Source organism: Cygnus olor, chromosome 2, assembly GCF_009769625.2.
Source record: "Cygnus olor isolate bCygOlo1 chromosome 2, bCygOlo1.pri.v2, whole genome shotgun sequence".
Taxonomy (NCBI): Eukaryota; Metazoa; Chordata; class Aves; order Anseriformes; family Anatidae; genus Cygnus; species Cygnus olor.
In genome coordinates, this window is record NC_049170.1 from 140124769 (window position 1) to 140147047 (window position 22279).

A 22279-nucleotide genomic window follows, 5' to 3' on the forward strand; every position below is an offset into this window, starting at 1 on the left:
AGTATTATATTAACTATACACCTATGATTTATTTATTATATTTATTGTACATCTATGGTTTATTAAATACTTTAATAAAAAGGTATTTAACATGATACAGGGGTGTCTGAAAAGGCCTTAAACTATCAAAATATTTTCTTTTTTCCTAATTACAAATAGAACCTTACTTGAGGAATTCTCCGATCTTCGAAAAATTAAAAATAAACTTTATTAAATTGTAATTAAACTACAAAAATATTTGAAATCCTGTCAACACTCTGAAGCAATTTAAGAGAATTTGAATATTGCTTATTATTCTGTTGCTTTGCTCTTGTTCCTTAACAGAATTATGTTATTAAACCACTCTTTTGTCATGTAATGACAGAAAAAAGCAATGTTCTCTGATGAAATAACTCAGTGGATAGGGTAAAGTAACCTTGCTTAGCAGTGGATAAATAGCTAGTCAGGTGACATTTAAAAAGATTCTAAAAGATAGAGGTCCATACAGTAGCTTCCCTTTCTGGCTGAAGTTTTGAAGCCTCCTCCTTGCTCCAGGAGGACTCAGTATAATTCAGTATTTTTATATTCTTGTGATCTTCAAGAAGCTCTAAGCTTCTATAGATCTTGCCAGAAGTTTAATTCAGAAAGTCCATCCTTTTTCATTATGTAAATAGTTCTGGACTGTGTTAATAGATTTTTTTTTTGGCCTTTGATGACTTTCTAATGTTACTGGAGCAAATGAGGAAACTTCCCCATACTTAACTTTTCATAATTTTATAGCCAAAGATGAGTCAATTTTTCATGAAATCAATAACTGGTAGTGATTTGTACCAACAAGCGCAAATATAAGAGAAGTTATCCACTAAAGCTCACATCTAAATTTTGCAAATGATGCTGAAAAAATCCTTAATATTTTATTTGAAATTATGTGGCCTAATGCAGTTCTGGAGCTGGATGACAAAAAATCATTATGTTTATCAAGAGACAATTAGAAGTTAAAAAGAGTTAAAAATTTCAGGTAGTAGATGTTTTAGTGATACTGTCTACATATTAAAATAGTATGTAACTGGAAGTCAGAAAAACTATGACTTGCCAGAAGAGACCTAGTCATTCAGTGAATTCCTGACAGCGCCAGTTGGCAAGAAATGGGTATTTTCATTTTTCCTTTAACACTGTCATATCTTGTCATCTGAGGTGCATCTCATGGACTGTCACACTTACTTAAATGGCGTCTGTGAGCATTGTGATAGCAAGTTAGTATTTGTAAACTGCTATTCACTTAAAAGTAAAAGCATTCAAAATGTCTTGCTAATGTCGGGAGAGTATTCATATTATTCAGACATCCTGGCTTCTTCCCGTTACCTTATGAAAGTCCCATTTACAAAATCTACAAATGGAAAGTAGTATTACACATTTCCATTAATGTCTGTTTCTTTGCATACTATTGCATTATTGAGTTGAGAAAAAAATGATATGGTCATTTGGAAAGCTAAAATACTTAAAACAGCCAGACTCAAGGAATACAAACAATTACCCAGATCTTGAAGGTATTTAATCATTGTGCTCACATCAGGAGTCGTAAATTCATTGGTAACAAAGACATGTAGATAAGGTATTCATGTATGTCCATATTTACCAAATCAAGGCCATTGAGTAGCTGGAGACAGAAGATTGACTTAAACATCACTACAGACTGTTAAGTTTAAAGTTAGATTCATAGCTACATCTCAGGAAAGTTCTGCTAATAACTTCCTGCTGAGGTGCCAACAGCAGCATACTGTAATTTTAAAGGTAGAAACTCATATTGTATGTCTACTTGAATATACATTTTGCCCTTAAAAAGTTAAACACTTGTGTATAGTAAATCGGCAGCTGCAATTCAGAATCAGAAATGACTAGATGTAAATACAGAGTGTAAATGTTGATTCAGAAGAGGTTGGCATTTTTGTGGTTTAATTTCTCATAGCTGGTTGAGTTTTTTCTTTTGAAATGTGGCCTACAATATCAATTTCTTCAGTCTGCTTGAGCAGATACAATGAAGTTTAAGGTTCTGACCATCCCTGTTACATGTAGTAGTGATTCACGTATTTTTCCCTGACACTACTTCATTTCAATATTTGTTTTCCAGATAAAGGCTTATATTCATATAATTCAGGTAAACTTTCAGCATGCCAGAAATGCTTATTGCTCCCATTATACATGCAGAATTTAATTTGATAATTTATTGGTGTGCTTTTGCGACCTATTGTGCAGATGCTAAATTGCTTACATGTTCCTTGGCTCTTCACGTCTGCTTTTCAGCCATAGGTCCTTTGTTGGCTTTGTTTCTTTATTCTGAACGTCTCAGCATTGATATTGGAGCAGTATTGTAACACTCTACTTGCTTTGTCTGCCTTTAATTTAGGTAGAGCTTTGGTAGGTAAACTGTAGCAAGCTTTATTAACTATACTAGGAAAATGCTATTTTGCTTAAGCTATGTTGAAAAGAACACTGTTGTATTACAGCTGTTTGAGAACTAGTGTAAGTATTTTTAGAATACAAACATGGGGTAAGTGAAGTACTACCAAAAGCAGTATTTGTACTGGTACGTGCATCTACAGTTTCATATTGCTTTAAATCCCCAGTTACCATTCCAGTTGCTGTATCTGAGAAGTTTCCCTTAATTAAACATAAATAAATTCATAGTGTAAAGTTTTTACAAGCTTAAATTTTGTAACACATTTCATGTGGGACTTTTTTTCAGTTCCTACAGTTTTAATTATGGGAATCTCATTGAGAATTGGTTCATCTAATTATCTTTCATTAAGTTTGAGATTAAACACACATTGTTGAGAAAATAGAGCAAAAATTGTGGTAGAGAGAGGAAAAAAGAAAAAAACAGGATGCTTTGAGAGATCGGCACTAATAAAGCCTAGTTTCCGTTACATCTACCCTTAGTCTCCCACATTTCTTGTAGTCTATTTTCTCCTGAAATAACCCCAGAACCCTTTCATGTCCTATGATATGTCCCCATGGGAATAGATCATGTTTGCTGGGGCTAGTGTGGATTCACCACTTGTGCACATGTGGGTTCACCACAAGTTTTACCTTGATTTTGTTTCTTTTCCATTCATGGGTTCTGATTTGTATCACACTCTTCTTTCCAACAACCATTTTCAAAGATTTGTAGGAACTTAATTAAATTTATACCTTTCTGACAATTCAGCTGAAATTGGTTGAAAAAAAGCCACTGTAATATAGAGGATGAAGTGAAAGATTGACATGCAGACAGCAGGACTGCATAACAAATTAGTTCACACTAAGTACCTTCAGGCACAAACTGGATGAATATGAGAGAGCAAATTCTTAAGACAGCCATTGTGAGACTGATTTTAGAGTTGCTTATGTGTCAGCTTTGAACATAGAAAAAAGAGTGGCAACGCTAAGTTACTGTAAGTGGTTGTGAAGGCCTTCTGTAAGCTTCAGGGAAGGAGATCGTGTAAACATGCTTCAATACCCTTTGTTCCCCCAAGGAGTTCATCAAACCTCATAGAAGGTTCCTGCATGGGCAGGATCCCTAACTCGAGAGCTCAGTCTCTTTTTTTTTTTTTTTTTCCCCTTTTTTCCCACAAAATAAACAGAATTCCTGAGCCATAATATCTGACATTTCCTTCTGTATTTAAGCTGACTCACCTTAATCTTATTTCTCATTCCATCCCCTATCCTAGTTAGTTCTATGTTGGTTGGTCAGATAGGCTTTATTAGAGTTTTGAATCTCAAATGCTGCCCTTCTTTTGTTGAGGCTTACATCAGAAATATCAGTGGACAATATATGAAGCACAGATGTGCTATCTTGCTTATTAATATCCTATATATTAATAACTGAGTGGGGCACAGCTCTATTCCATCATCAGGTGTCATGTAGAAATCAGGAGATCTTCTGGAACTCTCCACAGATTTAGGTTACCTTGCAAGAAATTATTTGTGATTGCGTACTCTTTCATTCACAATTTGGAAGAGTTCCAGTTATTGAGAATGTGGCTGTGAAGAGAAATGCGATTCTGTCAGACTAAAGAAAATTCTCTAAAATGTTTTCCGTATGGCCACCAAGACTGCAGCCTGTGAAAAGTTAACCAAAAATTAAGTATTTGATTCCTATAATGGAATAAAACACTGCACTTTTTTCTTCACATTGTTGCTAGCCATAAAGATGAAAAATGGGAAGAGACTACCACATTTTATATTCTTTTTCTGCTGATATAAAGTAAAAATTTAAATAGTAAAAAAAAAAGTTAGTAAAATTAAAAAAATTAAATAGTTAATTTTTTTTTTAATAGAGGAAATAATGGCTGTAATGCTGGTGGTTGTTTTTTTTTCCTGAGCCCTACAGTGACAGCTACAGTGCAGGTGCCATAAACTCCTAGTTCTGGTGTGTACATGCTCTTGTGATGTGCTGTGGTGCTGGGTGGGGTGGTAGCTTGTGCAGCAATAGTAAGCACAGTAGGGAAGAGAATGCTGAGGGTTATCAAGTTCTGATGGAGAGGTTCTCCACTATCCCCAGGATAAGATCTGTCCCTGGAAAACATGCTTTTTTTTAACAGTTTAAGACAGTTAAACCAAAAACTGCTGAAGTCAATGAGAATATTTCTTGTGATTTCACCAGTGTTGGGGTTATACTGAATTAAAGCATTTTTTGTGTGGTTTACTAGGTAATTGTACAGTATGGCATCTAGTTTGCTTTGAGTTCGTGACTGTAATAACCATTAATCCTGGTAGAAAGCATTCAAAAATCAATATTTACAGATTGTTACCACCCAGTTATCACACAAATTGTAACAATATCCCTGAGAATATTTCATTAATAAGCTAAATTCCTGCACAATGGCAGTGAGACTTAATTACTGTCGTTCCTCATGTTTAAAATCAGTCAAGGACAAAGTTAATTACATACAAAGCATTGGCATCAGTGCATTGATATGATGCACCCAGTGTCCCAGGTGTTACATGCTCAAACTCTTTACAGAATTTTAGATTTGTTAGAAAAGATTTCATCTTCTTATGTTTGAAATATATAACATATTTCATATCATATTGGTTAAACACTTTCAGATATGCATTAAAAATACTGAACAACAGTTCATTAGCAATATTCTTTTGGAATAATTTGTTGGTGAGAGGCTTCTTCATCACATTTCCCAGAAGAACTGTGAACTGTACTTTCTTTGCTTTGTGGACAGTAGTTCGAATTAGTTAGGTAATGAAGTGGTATTTTCAAAAGACATGGTTAAGGAGGCACCAATGCCTACCTCTTCAAATTTACATTGTCAATAGGTTAAAAAAAAAAAATTACCAGCTAGAATAGTTAGCAGATTAAATTACTCTTGCAAAATTTATGACAAATCTTAAACTAAGCTGCCAGCAATTATACTGGTATTTCGGATACTCAATTCAATAAAGGATTTTGACCTGTGGACCTTCTAATCTGTTCAATTTCTGAAGTTAATGGAAGACATTTCAAATAAATTTAATCTTATTACTTTATAGAAGTTACATATTCCAGGCAGAACTTCTAGACATTACATATTTAATAAACATGCTTTCCTTCCTCTGTCCTTCCTGAAAACATTGATTTTCAAAGACAAAACCAAGTAATAAATCTCAATTTAAATTGCTTTTGACTTCTTAACCAGCATTTAAAATCACATTTAAAGTAAATGAAACATTACTTTAGCATGATTATTTTTCAGTTATTTTAAGTGTTAGTAGTTAGTGTTGGCTTAAGGTATTCTCGGTTTGAGGAAGTAGAACAGATGATCTGACCTGAACAAGCTTTGTATCTTCTCTTATGCAGAGAAAAAGGTTTTGTATTTAAGGAATGTCAGCTGTTAGGAGAGACTGTCCTCTGTGGGAGCAAAGGCAATTGTGGAAAGGAAGCCCTGAAACCTGGTTCTTCCGCTGAGTGTGCTCTTTCTCTATGCCTGTCCTTAGGGTAGGTCTTGATCCTGGCCCATTCACTTTCCCTGTGCCCCATCTTTTCCCTACAGCTTAGGCATATGTTGGGGGTGAAGAGAGAGGTCTGTATATAAAAAGAGAGAAGGGTCTCTAGGTCATGGAAGGTGTTTTGGAGTTCTGCTATTGGGAGATTCTGGAGAAGGTGGATGGGACATTGAGGGAATAGAGAAAGAGAACCCCCTGTCTTTTACACCTGTGGTCCTTTGAAGCTTCTCTCTACAGGATGTATCCTGTGACTACTACAGGATACAATTTTAGCTCTGCAACTGGGAAGTCTTCAGCCCACTGTCACAACAGTTGGCTATTTTCATCCTCAGAGATGAAATCTTTTCTCCAGAATATGGAATATATACTTCTAAAAATACATTAAATCGGATGTATTTAGCTGTAAATATAAACATAAATAAAATCAATCTCAGTCGTAATTAATTAGATTCATTCATAAGGATGAATTAGATGATGAGTGAATGACACTCATTCAAATCATAGTTGATTCAACCCTTCTATGTCTTTCTTAATACAGAGCTTTTCAAACATCCATGTGATGAACAGCAGGCTGTTCAGTTGCCTTCATCTTCCCATTCCCCAGTCCTCGCTCTCCAGCAGAAGCTGAGTGATGCTGTTGGCATCTCCATGCAGCATCACAGTCCCACGGCTGGATCAGAACTGAGGCTACCAGAGAGGCCAGAATAATACTGCTCTGCTCCCACTTTGGGGGCTTCTGCCTCTTAGTCCCCAGCCAAATCCTAGCCAGATTAGTGGGGCTCTCTTGCTCCCTGTTTGGTTACAAATATCATCTTTTTTATCTAATGGTCTGAATTACTGGCTAAGGAAAATGGAGACTGATGGTCATAATCTGTCTTCCTCACTGGCATGTATATCATCACGACAGCAGTAGAAGACTCTCTGCTGAGAAGAGCAGCATGAACAGCATCACAAGCAGAGTGGATGCTCGTTCTTTGGAGTGCAAGAGAGATTTTCATTGGGCCTCTGTAGTACTATAATTAAAAAAACACATCAGATTGAATATTGTCCTAGTCAGACTTAATTGCTTTTTAGAAACTTTCCTGATTAGCAGAAAGTCCATTAGGATGATGAAGACTTTTCCTTCATTCCTGCTCTTATCTTCTAGGTTTTCTTGAGTGCTAATTGCAATCACTTGCTTGTTATTTCTTCTTTTAAAGAAATACTTTATTATTTCTTGGATTTAAAGACACCTTGCTTTCTCTCCAGTGTAGCATAGCTATTTCAAAACACTTAGAATAAATTGAATTAATATCATACCATGTAAGAATTGCAGGACATGATTCCAAAACAAGACTTTCATTGTACTGATTTTTATTTGCTATCTGTGAGAAAAAAGCCAACAACCTGTGTTGCAGTTAAATAACGGTAATTTACATTGCTCTATTGTAATTACATAATGTGATGGCAAGCAAGATTGTGGTTTATAGGAATTAAAGAACACACATCACACACCATTTTCTGGTTGAATAATGTTTAACAGAGCAAGTTTTACGCAAAAAGAAATAGTCTGCAGTCTAGTTTATAAATTCATATGCTGACATCTTGATAGCTGCAATCAATTTGGACTTTTCATAAAAGGTGCAGAATAACTAGAAAAGACACAAAGGCAGCAGTAGCAATCAGAAATATGGAATGGTTTCTATATGCAAAAAAATTAAACAGCAGTATTTCAGCTCCCCCCCCCAAAAAGAGAGGACTGTGGGAGAAGACAGAACGCTGATTCATGTTCCTCAGAAAACAAAAGCTCGGAGGGCATTGTCTGACATGGTGCAACAGAGATGAAGCAGAGGGGAGCTACTTCGCCCAGCGTGCAGTTAAACTGCAGGACTTACTGACATCGCATGTTAGAGAGGCCAAGAGAATACTCTGAGTCAAAAAGATACATGAATTTGTGGAGGATGGGTCGGTTAATGGCTGTTAAGGTAAACAGGATGGCTGAGGAGAAATCTCAGTTGCCAGGACCCCTGCTTGCTAAAAGACAGAAGGGTGCAGCAGGGAAACTTCCATATACATTGCATCAGCATGCTCTCTATGCTAAAACAGGACCTTCCACTGCCCCTGGTGGGTAGATGTTAGTCTGATAGACAACAGCAGTCCATATGGTTCAGATAATTTCTCACGTAATACTTCTTTCCATTGAAGAGTGTTTTAATTTCGTCAAACCCCCATTTGGCACATGCTCTCCCACTTTTCTGCTTGGAGGGGAGGCTGGGGATCATTCTGTGCCAGTCACTGATGTAGGACATTAATCCTGCTTTGCCCTGGGTTCCTTTAGATTTGCTTCTCGTTTTCACTTGTATTTTTCCATGTATTTTTGAGAATAACTCATCCTATGGCAGGAATAAAAAAATCTTGCACATAATTGAAGGTTTTGCAACAATTAGATTTAAACTCCTACCTACTAGCTACTTGGTTTTAGATGGCCAGACAATTAGAACAGAAGCACCATCTTGCTAAAGAACAGGGATTTTCACATCTAAAACAAGTAAATGAGTGATTATCATTCACATGCTCACATGCCAGCACTTCATCCTGATGTCAGCAATCAAATGTTTTTTCAAAGATGCCACGAAAGACAGAAGAAAAATAAAGCAAATCAAACACATATATTTGTCCTATGCAACCTACATTTTAGTTCTCATTGTAGATGGGGAATCTTCTTTTGCCAGCTGTACTCCAGCTATTTTGACAGGTGCACTCCTAGATAGCATTTAACAGCTTGCTTCCTCTAAAGTGTCACAGAGAGGTTTTGTTTTTCAGGACACACTTTATGTGTGAAGCTGCCTGTTCTCCTGATATTGCTTACTAATACCCTAAAGATAATATTACATCAATTTAGTATGATTGTTATCATTTATTTTTCTGAATATTTTATTTGAATACCAAACTCTTTGGAGAATGGGGTGATGCCATATTTTTTGTATATGAAAACTTGGAAGATGAACAGTGTGGTATCTGTTTTTTATGTGGTATTGGTAGATGTGCATACGACATATACAAGTATTTCATAAAAGCAATGCTGCAGAGCTGTATTTCATCATTACTTCATATAGTATATCAAAAATTTAGATAAAAATAGTTGGCAAACTATTATATTTACAGTAATATAACATCAATAACTTCCTTTATGTGTTTATATTAATGCTTCATTCTCTAGTAATAAATCCTTATATTCATTGATATATAATTAGCTGAGGATAGTTCTGATTTACAGGAAGATAACTAATACATTTTTTTGTTGTTGTTGTTTTGTCAGGGTCCAAAAGAATCAGTGACAGTGAAGTCTCTGATTACGACTGTGATGACGGAATTGGTGTTGTTTCAGGTATCACTTTCTAAATTACTCTTCTGAGTTCAGTAGAAATCTTTCTTATTTATAATTCATTGTTATGAATTTTATAATGATTTTTGGTGAAAAATAAATAGAATCTTAGTGCACATTTTTCTAACAGATAAGTATTAAGAGTAATGCATGTTTAACCACAAAAATGGCCAACAGAGGAAAAAATCAATGTGTAAATTTCCCTGTTGCTTTTATAAAATGATAAAAATAGCATTAAAGTGTTTTTTATTAAAAGGTAGTAAATATGTATTTGACCTTTTGACAGACACTGGGGATTTATGTATCCTTGAAAAGTTCATGGTGAAATAACAGCAATACGAGAGCTCTGAAACCTAAACATATAAGGCAGGAAGGGAGATGTCATAACAGATGATCTGATTTTATTAAGAAGTATTTGTTGTCACGTGAAAGATTTAGTATTTCTCCTCTTTTAAGAGAAAAATTTTTACTGTTGTCATAGCCAAAACCAATAAAATCAGGGAATCATACGCTTTTCCAGACTATAAGAAAATGTATTTAGGATGCAGCCATGCCACCTTTAAACCATTAGTGGTTTAAAGGTGGTACGAGCAGAGCTGGCTGCACGGTACAGCATGTAGTCACTCACCCCAATGCTCGGTGAGTTTTTTAACCCACTTGGTCAGTCCGTGTTAAACAGTTTCTGGCTCCTTTGGGTCAGATCTAGCTAAAGCGTACCTATTTAATGATTTGTGTATCGTACTCAGCGAACATGAAGCTGTATGTGCTGCCTGGCCTGTCCAGCAGCTGTAGAGCCACTGTCAGCTGGTCAGTCAAACCGTGTTCCTGCCATACAGCCACCTGACAGCAAGTGTGCAGCTTTTATGGCAGGTACAGCATGCCGCTGGTGGGCTAAGGAAGGGCATACAGGAAACCTGAGTCAAAGGGACTGTACTACAGCTTGGTTTGGAGCTAGAGAAAGAAAAAGGAGGTAGACGAGACAATTGTGGGTATTATGGGATGGGGTGTTGCCAAGTACCCAAACCTTTAGTGAGCTGCCAATTACCAGAGTTTGCACAGTCTTAAACAAAAGCTGTTACCAGTCTGAGCTCAGATGTATGTCTGTGTTTTCCAGGTAGCCATCCCTGTATTTCTGCTATTTTCCACTTTTCACAGTTATCTCTTAGGTTTCGCTTAATTTTTGATGGTATGCCCTTGCCATGGGGCTTGTGTTTGCTGGGAAGGAGGGATAATGGTTTGTTTTATTAAGCAGCATGTAAATTTCATCAACCACCACTTTTTTAACTAGCATGATACCATGCACATTTTGTGGTAGAAACAGGACAAGACAAGAAGGAATGTTGTGGATTGGACCAGTATATTTTCTACCTTCCCTAAACCATTTGTCTTCAAACAGCAATAGGCCAGTTTTCAGATTATTACCTTAACTGGAAAGATATTTAGGAAAACTTAAGGCATTTTTATATTCCCACTGCCTGTTTGGTTTACTGCAGTCAGAAGACAGGAAGGATATGTAGTCAGAGTGGCAGGAAGTTGTGGAACCTAAAGGGCAGTGATTCTCAGAAGTCTCTTGTTTCTTTTTACTCTACTTTCAGTCTAATGTTGGTTAGCTTTCTCTATGTGCTCAGTAGTCAATAAGGCTTTCAGATTGCCTGTCCTCCCTCAAGGAAACACTTTCATATTCTGGCTCGTCAGTTAATTTGGAAATGTAGCTACCAAACTTTGGAGTTCGATTAAAAAGGGGGGAAAAAGAGGATTTGATTTGTCTAGAGTTCCCAGTATGGAGCCATTTTGAAACTCAAATCTCTGTATTATTCTGGAAGAAAATTACATGTTTTTGCAGAAATGTACCAGGTGCCTGAACATCCCCAGGAATCCTGTGAAATGCCTGGTTTTCAAATTCTGTGATTTTGTTTTTCTTTGTTTTGTTTTGCTTCATACAACATTTGAAACACGTTAAGCCTTTTAATTTTTTCCTAAATTCTTTTTTGGAGGATGGCTTTTAAATAAAGCTTTCTAATGCAGATTAGGGTACAGTATGTTGAATAGCCATGCATCCTCTAATAATACTGAAATCTTTATTTTTTCCTGGCAGTATTATCAGTTCTCTTTCCAAAACCTGCTTTCCCTGCTTAAAGAATTAATTTTATTTATCTGTTTCCAATATCTGATTTTGTATTGTTCATGTGAAGACTGCTAAAGTGGTCATTAAAATCTCTATGTTAGCTAACCTGTTACATGAAATAGTTTGACTCTTGTTTTTCCAACTCCTTGGAAAATTACATCTTTACAGTTTTGCGAATGAATCTGCTTCTCTTACCTGAGTGTTTAATGTACATTTAGTTCCTTTACGATCTCTTAGCTTTTATATTTTTGCTAACAATTCTACGCCTTACTTGCATTTTAATTCAGACTCACTGTGTGGGTGGAAAAATTTGATGTTCTTTTTGTTGTGAAATATTTATTTATTGACTTTCTTCTTTGTGTTGCTGTCACTATGTTTACAAGTCTTTTGATTTATCCTTGGTTTGTCTTACCATCCACATCCTTCTCTCATTTAAGGTTCTTCACTTTGCAGACTCATCACAATCTTGATTTAAATATATGCCTTCTTTGCATGAAACACAATATTTCATCCATTTGTCTCTCTTTGTTCTCTTTCTTTCTTATGTACCACAGTTTTTTCATTTTGTGTTTTCAGATTTTATTTAACATGACACTTCACTTTGCTCTTTTCCCTTTGCCGTATAAATACTTTATCACATCAAATGTGTTTGCTAACGTATGTCAGGTACTCTCAGTGATCCTTTCCATAAAATTCTTGCTTATTCAAAGTCTTGGACTTGCAAATCAAACTCCATAAGCCTTTAAGGATATCATGAATTCTCTTTTGTTTCCTTTTCAGTTTGTTTTTATTCAAAATAGTTTGAATATTACTTGATCCCATATGTATTTATTTATAGTTCATTAAAAGATACACGATGTCTTGCTTCTTTATGTTCATGATTGTAGCTGAAATTTTCTCTTTTTACAAAACACCCTTTTATGTGTAGCTTCTCTGATATTGGTCCTTAAAGTCAAATGACTGTGTCTTTAGATAAGCAGGTAATATTTAGAAACCCAGCAATGGAAGATCTGAAAAAAGTTCTTAAAGTGCATCTGTAAGCAACGTTGTCTAAGACTGTTCGCTGAAACAGAAGGAACTTTATATGCTACAGTTCCTTGCATCATCATCTAACTAATTTTAATATATCTGCACTTGCTTTTTATCACTGCTATGGCACTTCTCAGCCACTGATTTAATTTCCTGATGATAAAATTCTTAACTTACGTCTATTTTTCATACTATTCTTTCCTTTATTTTTTACAAAAAGTTCGGACATCTTGGAAAAAATATTCATAAACGCTTTCACTTCTGGTGGCTTGCAGCTTATGCTTAGACAAATAAATGTAGTAAACTGTCTTATTAAAGAGAGTATTGTTTCTGTTAACAGGAAAGGTTTTTAACAAAATAAAGATAAACCAACTGAAAAATGTCAATGTCTTTTTTCTGGCTGCACATGTATTCTATACAAGCTACTGTCAGAAAGGGTTGTAACATATTACGTATTCAAGCAAATATGCGAAAATGCTTTTTGACAAGATTTAAAAGTAGTTCTCTTCGTATACAATGTGGATTCATTTAAGGTTGGGTTCTAAAATAATAGAACAGAATCTCTATTATACTTCATCGGTGCTGAATTTAATGTTAGCACAGGATAGAAGAGAGACTTTTATATTGCTTGTTATGTGTCCTTCAAACAATTTAAAGCGTTCATTTTGCTGTCCTAAACAATAGACTTTGGCTCTTCTAAAGTTCTCTCTCATCAGCAGTACTGTGTGGGAGCAAATCAGCTTCTTCATGTGCTGTTTAGAATGCTCTTACTGTTCTTATGTATTTATTGATAAAAGTAGAACATTGATTTTATGTTGATTCTAGAGAAATTCCAGAGCATTTACAAGACATCGTTTAAATTTTAGTATTAAATATAGTTCAGTGAAAAGCAGGTTGTTGTTGTTTTTTTTTTTTTTTCCCCCGCTAGTGACTAAACTTGTATGGGCATTATAGTTAACCAAGTTCAGCAAGCATGGACTGTAATTTCTAAATAGTTATTTTCCCAGGTAGTTTGTCATAGTGCATGTTGAACCTGCTGTAACCTACTGAGTACAGGTAGCTTGTTGAGTCTGACTTTATGAGCAAAAAAGGACATTGACTGTCAAGCCATTTATTGTAAGTCTCATCTATCATTGTTTTAAGTCTTAAATATTAAGTGACATATGAATCTTTCAATTTCCATTTTACACCAATATCTCATCTGTACTACATCATTTCATGAGATACTTGTAAACTGAGATATGTTTGAACAGATGAGTTCTGGAAGAATATAAGGTGCAGAACTCTGCATAAACTGTATTGCAAGTCTCCATTAAGAAGAGCTTTTCCAAGTAAAAGATTGCAGTCCCCAGCCTTGAGAAGAAAACATTTATAGTGATAAGCTTTTCTCATTATGCAAAAGATAATGAGATGTTTCAGGAGCAAAATAAGAATACAAATGAGGTATTTACTCAGAAGATGGTCAGAGCCAGGTAGATTAGAAAAATAGTAACAACCTTTAAATAAATTTTTATTGAACTTACAAAATCCATTCTGTTTTTGAAGAAGAATGAAATGCATTTATTCATTTTGCTTCACTTCAGATAGCACCTGGGGAGTCCTTTGTTCAAAAGAATTCTTTCGCTGTTATGTTGCATCCTTCTCTGCAGAGGAAACAAAATGCTCTTGGTATACTTGCTGATAATGTGATCTGAATTTTTATACCTAGTCCTGCTGATGATTGCCACTGAGCAAATAGAGAACATATAAATGTTTTGGTTACATCTTTAAATCAACTGTCTATTGAAAGACATCTTACAGCATTAGAAGGTAGAGCGGATGTTTTCCATCCTTACTAAAACAAAGGATTTCATTATAGATAAACATCTGTAATGGGAGTCTGTATTGCCCCCAAAGCCCAGTAACTGCAAATGTAAACACTAACCAGCTTTTTCTTTTATTATGTGCTGATTCCTATTCCCCTTCTCTAATATCTATTCATTGTGTCATCTTCTGTGGGTAAAAAATCAGTTTAACATCTATGTGTCTTGAAAATTCCCTCCAAAACTGGAAGCGAAATTCAGGTAATGTTAAAATAGTCATTATGCTGACCCCTTAGATCAAGGTTAACTTTAAAGTGTTAAAATCATTGCTTTTAAACAAATGTGACTTTTCCTCAGCTGATAAAATAATTTCAAACATCCAAATTCTCAATTAATACATTTTTTTTTATCTGGTTTTATGTTTTTAAATATAAGCTGTATCACTCTGGAAGTAAAGATATAATTAAATTCAAGTTGTATTTGTAGATTAACAGTAATTATCACAGAATTACAGAATTGTAAGGGTTTGGAAGGGACCTCCAGAGATCATCGGGTCCAACCCCCCTGCCAAAGCAGGTTCCTTAGAGCAGGCTGCCCAGGTAGGCATCCAGACAGGCCTTGAATATCTCCAGAGAAGGAGACTCCGCAACCTCCCTGGGCAGCCTGTTCCAGTGCTCTGTCACCCTCACCGTGAAGAAGTTCTTTTGCATGTTGGTGCAGAACTTCCTGTGCTCCATCTTGTGGCCATTACCCCATGTCCTGTCCCCACAAACCACTGAAAAGAGGATGGCCAAATCCCTCTGTCTCCCACAGCTTTTTATATTTATAAAAATTTATAAACATTGATAAGATCCCCTCTCAGTCTTCTTTTCTCCAGGCTGAACAGACCCAGGTCTCTCAGCCTTTCCTCATAGGGAAGATGCTCCAGGCCCCGTATCATCTTTGCGGCCCTCTGCTGGACTCTTTTCAGGAGATCCCTGTCTTTTTTGTACTGGGGAGCCCAGAACTGGACACAGTACTCCAGGTGAGGCCTGACCAGGGCAGAGTAGAGGGGGAGGATCACCTCCCTTGACCTGCTGGCCACACTCCTTTTAATGCACACCAGGATCCCATTGGCCCTCTTGGCCACCAAGGCACACTGCTGGCTCATAGTCAATGAGTATCGGTAGCATTGTATTCATTGAGTAAAGATAAATACAAACTCATTGTTTTAGTTCATGTTCTACCACAATGCCAGCATCTAAAAAGCGTCAGAAGCATCTAAAAGATACTGGAAGGTGCAAAGAAGTTGCATTCCTATCAGACACCTCTCTTGGGATACACTTCTCATATAAGGCATAGCCTGGCTAGGTTGAGTTATAAACGTGGTGATGAAAATTTGTTATAAGGAGATAAAAAGACAGATAGATTCCAATCAACAGTGTCAAGAGGAGGCTAATCTGGGAGACTTGTAGATTTGTCAAGCATGCATACAAGTGACAGTTGATCTACTAAGAAGATATAAATGAGATTATTAATATGATTGAATTAATATATTTCAGAAAGAATTGTCTCGCGGCATGCATATTACAGGAAAAAAAAGCATAAAATATTATGGCTTCTGCTCTGGAAATTTGGGATCCATTTTGTATTCCATTGCATTCTTCCACCCTGAGACCTAGAATTTTAATGAAGCATAAATGGCATGCCCAATGTTTAGGTCCATATCTGTAAGAAATCTCTCTAACCAGCCTCTCATAGCTTCCATTTATAAGCAGATATTCTTCAGAATAATGACTAAGTCCTTCATCTTAATTCATAAGCCATTTATTTTACCAAATATGTTTGTTAGGTGGCTGATCTGCTCGAAAGAACATGTTTCTTAAGTACTCAGAACAACTTCATCTGTAGTAGAGATGATTCTTTTGATAGATATATCTTAATAAATGGAAAAGGTTTGACATAACACTGACAAACGTCTCTTGTTCTGAGATTCAGATTACATATTGTTTCGATTACAATCTACGGCTGAAGAGTTATCTTACCAAGCAATTAATTTGGTAGTTTTAAAATTATTATTATTACTAAAGTCACAGATCCTGCATATGAAACCAGGGATTCAAAAAGTTTAATATCTCAAGAGACAGCCTAATCTTTTCCAGAATCTAAAGGTTATTTCTACACTGGCTGTATACTTGCTCTTCCTTGAAAGTAAATTCAGAGAGCCTCCAACATGTATGAAGGTGTCATTAATACTTTCCACAGTATCTGTCAGACACACTTTGATTTTCATTCAAGCTATACTATCCATCTTTCAATATTTCCAAAGTCGTTCTTGACCCACAAAGATCATCCAAGATGTCATGTGGGAATTTTGATCTCATGGATAGAAGTGAGCTATTTGGAGCATATTTTGGAGCAATTTAATCAAAACCCATGCAAATGACTTGAAAGATGAGCTGTCACAACATAAAAATGTTAGGTTAGCTAACAGTCCCATTGGAGATACTGAATAATTTAGCCTTCTATTAAAGAGCATAGTTTATTCCAGTAGAAAATTTTGTTTTGTTTCTCTAAAGAATATAACAGTCACAAACAGTTACAAGACAGTTTTCAACTTCAGTAAAAATATTTCTCAGGATAATTCTGTTGCAGAGTTGCCCAAGTCTGATAAAAACCGTGGCAGACTTGTCTTGTGTTTGTTATTTTAGAAGACTTGCTGTTCCCATCTGTAGTGCAGTCACCAACTTCTTGCATGGTGCCATCAGTGGAAAATGTATCTGAATGAGTACTTAAGAGGAAACACTTACTGTATAGTAACTGTTTTTTCAAGCCTTGTATGTCATACTGGATGTATGGAAGGCACTGGACAACTCATCAGGCTCTGGTTTATTACCGTGTGGGAACACTCTCCATACACATTAATGATAATACGAGTGTATTGGGCCCATGCATATCATCAGTGCAGTAAAGGTAAAAACACCTATTGAGAAACTGAGTTACAACACAGTGAGTAACTATTTGTTCTTACTGTAAAGTTTTCTGGTTTCTTTCAATGTGTATTAGCTCCTCCTTTATTTGAAGAATAATATTTTGATGAAAAAAAAATAATAAAAAAAAACAAAACCCATGCATAATTTATAGAGTATTCAGATATTAATACTTCAATTTATTTGGTCAGTTGTCAGCACTTTTTCAGAAGACGTCCAAATTCTGCATTTAGATGCTCAAATCACCGTAGAAGTTGAGCACATTAGTATAAAAGAGCTGAACTGTCTCCAAAGTGCTCATGTATGAAATCTTGGTATGTTAAGCATTTCTGGCAATTTGATTATGTAATTGTTTTTAATTAGTGCTTGCTCTAAGCTCAACCACCGTGAGTGTTAAAAATGAAATAACTGATAAAGAGAAAGCTTCACGCCTCAGTCAAGTACAGATGTTAAAGTGGAGAAAATGTCACTTAGCGTCGGTGTCTGAAGCAAGTCCACTAGTTTCCCTGTGATGAATAGCAACTCTAATAGTGCTTTTCTAGAATAATTTTAATGCAGAGTTTCTGTCAAGTCAATCAAGCAACAAGACACCTAAATTAAAAGCTTCATTAATACTTTTCAGGATTTTTTTCATGGTTAGTTTAGTGCTGTTGATAAGAACTTCCTATTTGGAGGTTTGTGATTTTCTGTAATTTTGTGCCAGACACCTGCAGAATTTGGTAACAATTTGTTAGTATTTAGTGAACTGCACCAGCATAATATCAGCGAAGAACAGCTGTACTGTGTGGATGAGTATTTTAAGTCAAATGTATTAATATTCTCTCTTTAAACAGATAAAATGAAAACTTCTGCTCAGAGGAGGCTATATATAGTGTGCCTTTTGAAATCCCTGGTATGAAGTGTATGACAGTTTTTAATGCAGCCCTCCTGTAAAAAGCAGAAGGTGGTGGCGTTGCAGATATCTTTGTCACATGCCCATCTTTTAAGTGTCCACAGTTCACAGTCATTTATCTCTGATGATCTCTGTACTGATTATCAGGTTCTTTGTGCTCTACGCATTGATTTATGAGGTTTGCCTGGGTTACAGAGCCTCTGATTCTATGGTAATGACAATATTTATAGCTACAAGCAGATTCCAGTGTTTATCATAGTTTTACTGTTGCTATAATTATCTTTGCTGTAGAGTAGCTCCTTGGTCAAGTTGCACTCCTGACCTGTTTTTACTGTCTGTATAATTTCAGCAGGAAAATATTTTTACTTTCCTTCTCTAACCTTAGTTCTGGGACATCAAAATATTTTTGAAATTGGAATTTAAGTTGTACCTTTTTCAATTGCAAATATCACCATAAGTTTTGGAACGTTACCTCTCTTGAGAGAGACATGAACGTTGCAACTCCTGGGCAGGCAAAGCCAGTTGCGTTGTAGAGAGAATTAAGTTCTCAAGTTGGGAGTACTAAAGTTACCACTTCAACTCCCATTGGTCATTCAGTCACTGATAACATCTTCAAAGCCTGTTTGGGGTTTCAGAGAACTCCAGCGTCGATTGGTGAATATATTAATTACATTGTTGGCCACTTCTGAAGTGTACAGATTAGCGCTAGGCATGTTATTAAGCCTCTCATTGCCTGTGTTCCTCGTATGTCAATGAAAGGCACAAATTTCTTCTGTACAAAAGTAAATTATTTGGTAGATGGTATTTGCAACAAAACCCATTGAAATTCAGTGAAAGAATTAACAAGTGAAAGATAATTGAATCAATTATTTTGATATCATTATGTTTTAGCTTGTGAAATTTTTTCTTAAACAATTTTTAGGTACTTTTTATATTCCTGCTGCTTTCCACTGTATCCAAGGTGGTTTCTCTATACTTTCTAAATTTTGGGATGAGATCCTATAACATTCCAACTCTCAGAGCATACTCTGCTATGTGCCATCTTTTTCATCTTGTTTCATCTGGAGAAAAATCAGTGTATAGGTGGCATAAAAACGTGGTGGGTCTCACCAGCTGGGCATGTGACATGGGCTGTCTGTGTGATTTAAGCACACACATCCATTTTATTCTGGAATACTAACGGTCTTCAAAAGAAGAAAGATGTAATTAATTATACTTCTGCCATGCTTGGATTCTGGTCTCTAGGTTCAAAATGTAAAGTAAGTATTGCACTGAAGCTTAGGAATCTCCATTTATTTCTAAAAACAGAACAATAAAACAATTCAATTTTTAAAAATATTAAAAAAAAATCTCCACCATTTAAAATAAAGCTTATTTAAAAAAAAAATTAAAGGACTCAAATACTAATGAATCATTAAACTATGATATGCTGGTACCAGGTGCCTTCAAGACCAGTACTGTAACTCTGATTTACCAAAACTGACCTTAGACGGACTTACTGAAGTCTAAAGGTGATCAATAAACCTGCTAGGTTCTTAACTTTTGCATCTGAAAGTTTTGTACTTGATTATATTTTTTCCTCTGAATGTGTAACTGGCATGATCTGAGTGACTGGACAGCTAGCTCCTATGTAAACCTTGCAGTTTTCCTAGCTTTCCAAGAAGTGGAAAAAACATTTTCACCTTGTCCCTGTTCAATTCTTTTAAAAAATATAGTATGATACATTAGGTCAGAAGATAATGTGAGGGGCTTTGATTTCTGAGTAGATGGAAGCATCCTCCTTGCATCCTTCATTTCAGCAACTAAGTTCAAAACAGGGCATCTTCTGTGAGCTCTGTCTGCATGGCTGCATTAACAGCATATAGGTTTTTGGATCGTATTTCAGAAACACCTGATTTTCCTCATGTGTTCTTACAGTGTGAGCATTCTCCTTTATAGCTTAGATTTTGTTCTGTCTGTAAAGTGTTAGAATGGTAACGATTTAAGAAACCTGAGAAAGTTTCTTGATGTATTCCCAAGCTCCTTTCTCTCCACTTTAAACACTTTTAAATATTTCCTGGTATTGCAGCTTTATGAAATGGACATTTTTATTTATTAAAAGTATTAAATTCTATGGATGTTCACAGAAAGTTCTGTTCTGTGAAAGTGCGATGTGGTTATTTTCAGTATGAGATTGCATATCATTTTTTATTCTATGTTCCTTTGACCCCTAGCTGGTGAAAATACTTAGTATTAAAAAGAGAAATAGCTACATTAACTCCACATAGCTGAAGTGTGACTTAGGAATTAACTCATGTTAGTTGGTTGCTTTACTGAAGCTGTTACTTCTCACTGTTTGGTATGTTAGCAGATGAGAAGCTTATAAATACAGTAGTTATCAATTTGAGTGAATTGAGTATAAATTCCAAGTTTTTCTGGCAATAAAGCATTGGGAATATACATTTAGCCAGTTTGGTCTTATGGACCATAAATTAAAATTGGTAAAATTTAAAGAATAACACTAAAGAATAGAGAAAATAACTTCTAGTCCATCCAAGAACAGTCTGCAGAGCTTTCACTTGTCTTAATTCTTGGAAGTGCTGACAGCTCTTTGCTCTATGGGGTAGCAGATAGTGGCCTGCAAAGCTGCTTGTAGTCCCTTGGTTGCCTCTTTACTTGCAGAATTTTTCTGCTGATAGATAAAACTCTGTAGTTCATCACTGGCTTTCAGCTGAGAGTGCACATAACATTACTTGATTGCTCTGAAGTGACAAGCAAATATCTGTTCATTTACATCATTGTCTTAAAGTGATTGTAATAATGGTATGATATTTTTCCCTTTTAATGTACACATGTGTGTGTGCTTACACATACCCCAGCTCACAGCTACATGTAGGAAGAAGTTAATTGATTCATGTATATCCTTGGTCCAAAGGTCATACAATGAATAGGAGTAGTAATACTTAGTTGGAAGTATTGAACATTCTTGGAACCATGAAATGGAATGAATTAATGAGGTTTTGCTCAGCTGCTTACTAAAGATTTTCCAGGAATAAAACTATGAATAATATGATAGAAGACCAAATACTCCTGGAATCTGAGAAGCTTTTCACAGGGAAAGAATTGCAGCTTTATGAGCCAGAATTTTCCAGTATCAGGGAGATCTCTAACCATTTTTTACTTGGTTACTGTCTTCATAACAAGAAGCTGTGTCACTTATCATAGCTGTCAGGAGCTTTTTGAAGATCTATTTCTGCAAAACATTATCATCAGGTTAAGATTTGCAATTCTTCCATTTGTTATCATCATACGTTAATTTGATCCTCACAATATTTGTGGAAACTTTCATGAAGCTATTACATATCTGGTATCATTTTTTCAGTGAGTATTGTATCCTGGACCAGTGAATTCAAATTCTGAGATTATATGCAGACAGCTACTTTAATACATACAGCTCTTTAAAAAGATTTTTCTTAAAACCCTATGTAAAATGGCCATGCAGTAGCCTTTTAAACTATTAAAACTGGGAAGGCTTTTGCTTAGAACACTTCTTGTCTCCTATTGTCCTAATTCGAGATTAGCTCCAGGATGTAAGTGTGTACCTGTGTAGCCTTAGCTCATACATTTGCAAAGGACTCATGATATCATAGAAGGTTGCTTAGGTTCAGACCCAGGAGTAAAATCCCACGTCACTGAGTCATTTTTACTTTAATTCTCCAAAAGAGAAATCTTTTTTGAACTCAAACTCTATATCTCCCTAGTAGTTTACTATCCCAACCTTTAAAACTGAACTTTGGATTAGTTTTGAATTGTGGACAGTTCTGTGTGATGTATCATGATCTCGTATATTTTACAAAACCATTACGATATAATTTTGATTAGAAAATGCAATAATCAATTTTGTATGTTATTCTAAGGAAATGTCTGTTTACCTAGTCTTACTACTAATGCATCATATTGACCAAAAATTATTATAAATTGCCAGATTGGTGCCTGGTAATTTATTTCTATACTTCTAAACTGTAACTGTAGGAACTATAGCTGTATTTAAATCATGCATAAAATCAGGAATCTTTGCAAAAATATTTTTTTACAGAAACCAAGAAAAATAGATGACAACATTCTTTATCAAAGGCCATCATTTATTATGCTTATAACTGCTAC

General features: G+C 35.6%; 1 protein-coding gene across 23 annotated transcripts in view; it reads left to right on the top strand.

Moving 5' to 3' along the window:
• Positions 1 to 22279, top strand: part of RIMS2 (regulating synaptic membrane exocytosis 2) — a 468287-nt gene that overhangs the window by 282539 nt on the left and 163469 nt on the right. For 21 of the 23 annotated variants that reach the window (XM_040546641.1, XM_040546642.1, XM_040546643.1 and 18 more), the window contains one exon: positions 9254 to 9322. In XM_040546641.1, coding sequence (XP_040402575.1) covers positions 9254 to 9322 — 69 coding nt within the window. Of the gene's footprint in view, positions 1 to 2107; positions 2135 to 9253; positions 9323 to 22279 lie in introns of all 23 variants that reach the window. The other 2 variants (XM_040546640.1, XM_040546661.1) reach the window with 1 other exon arrangement.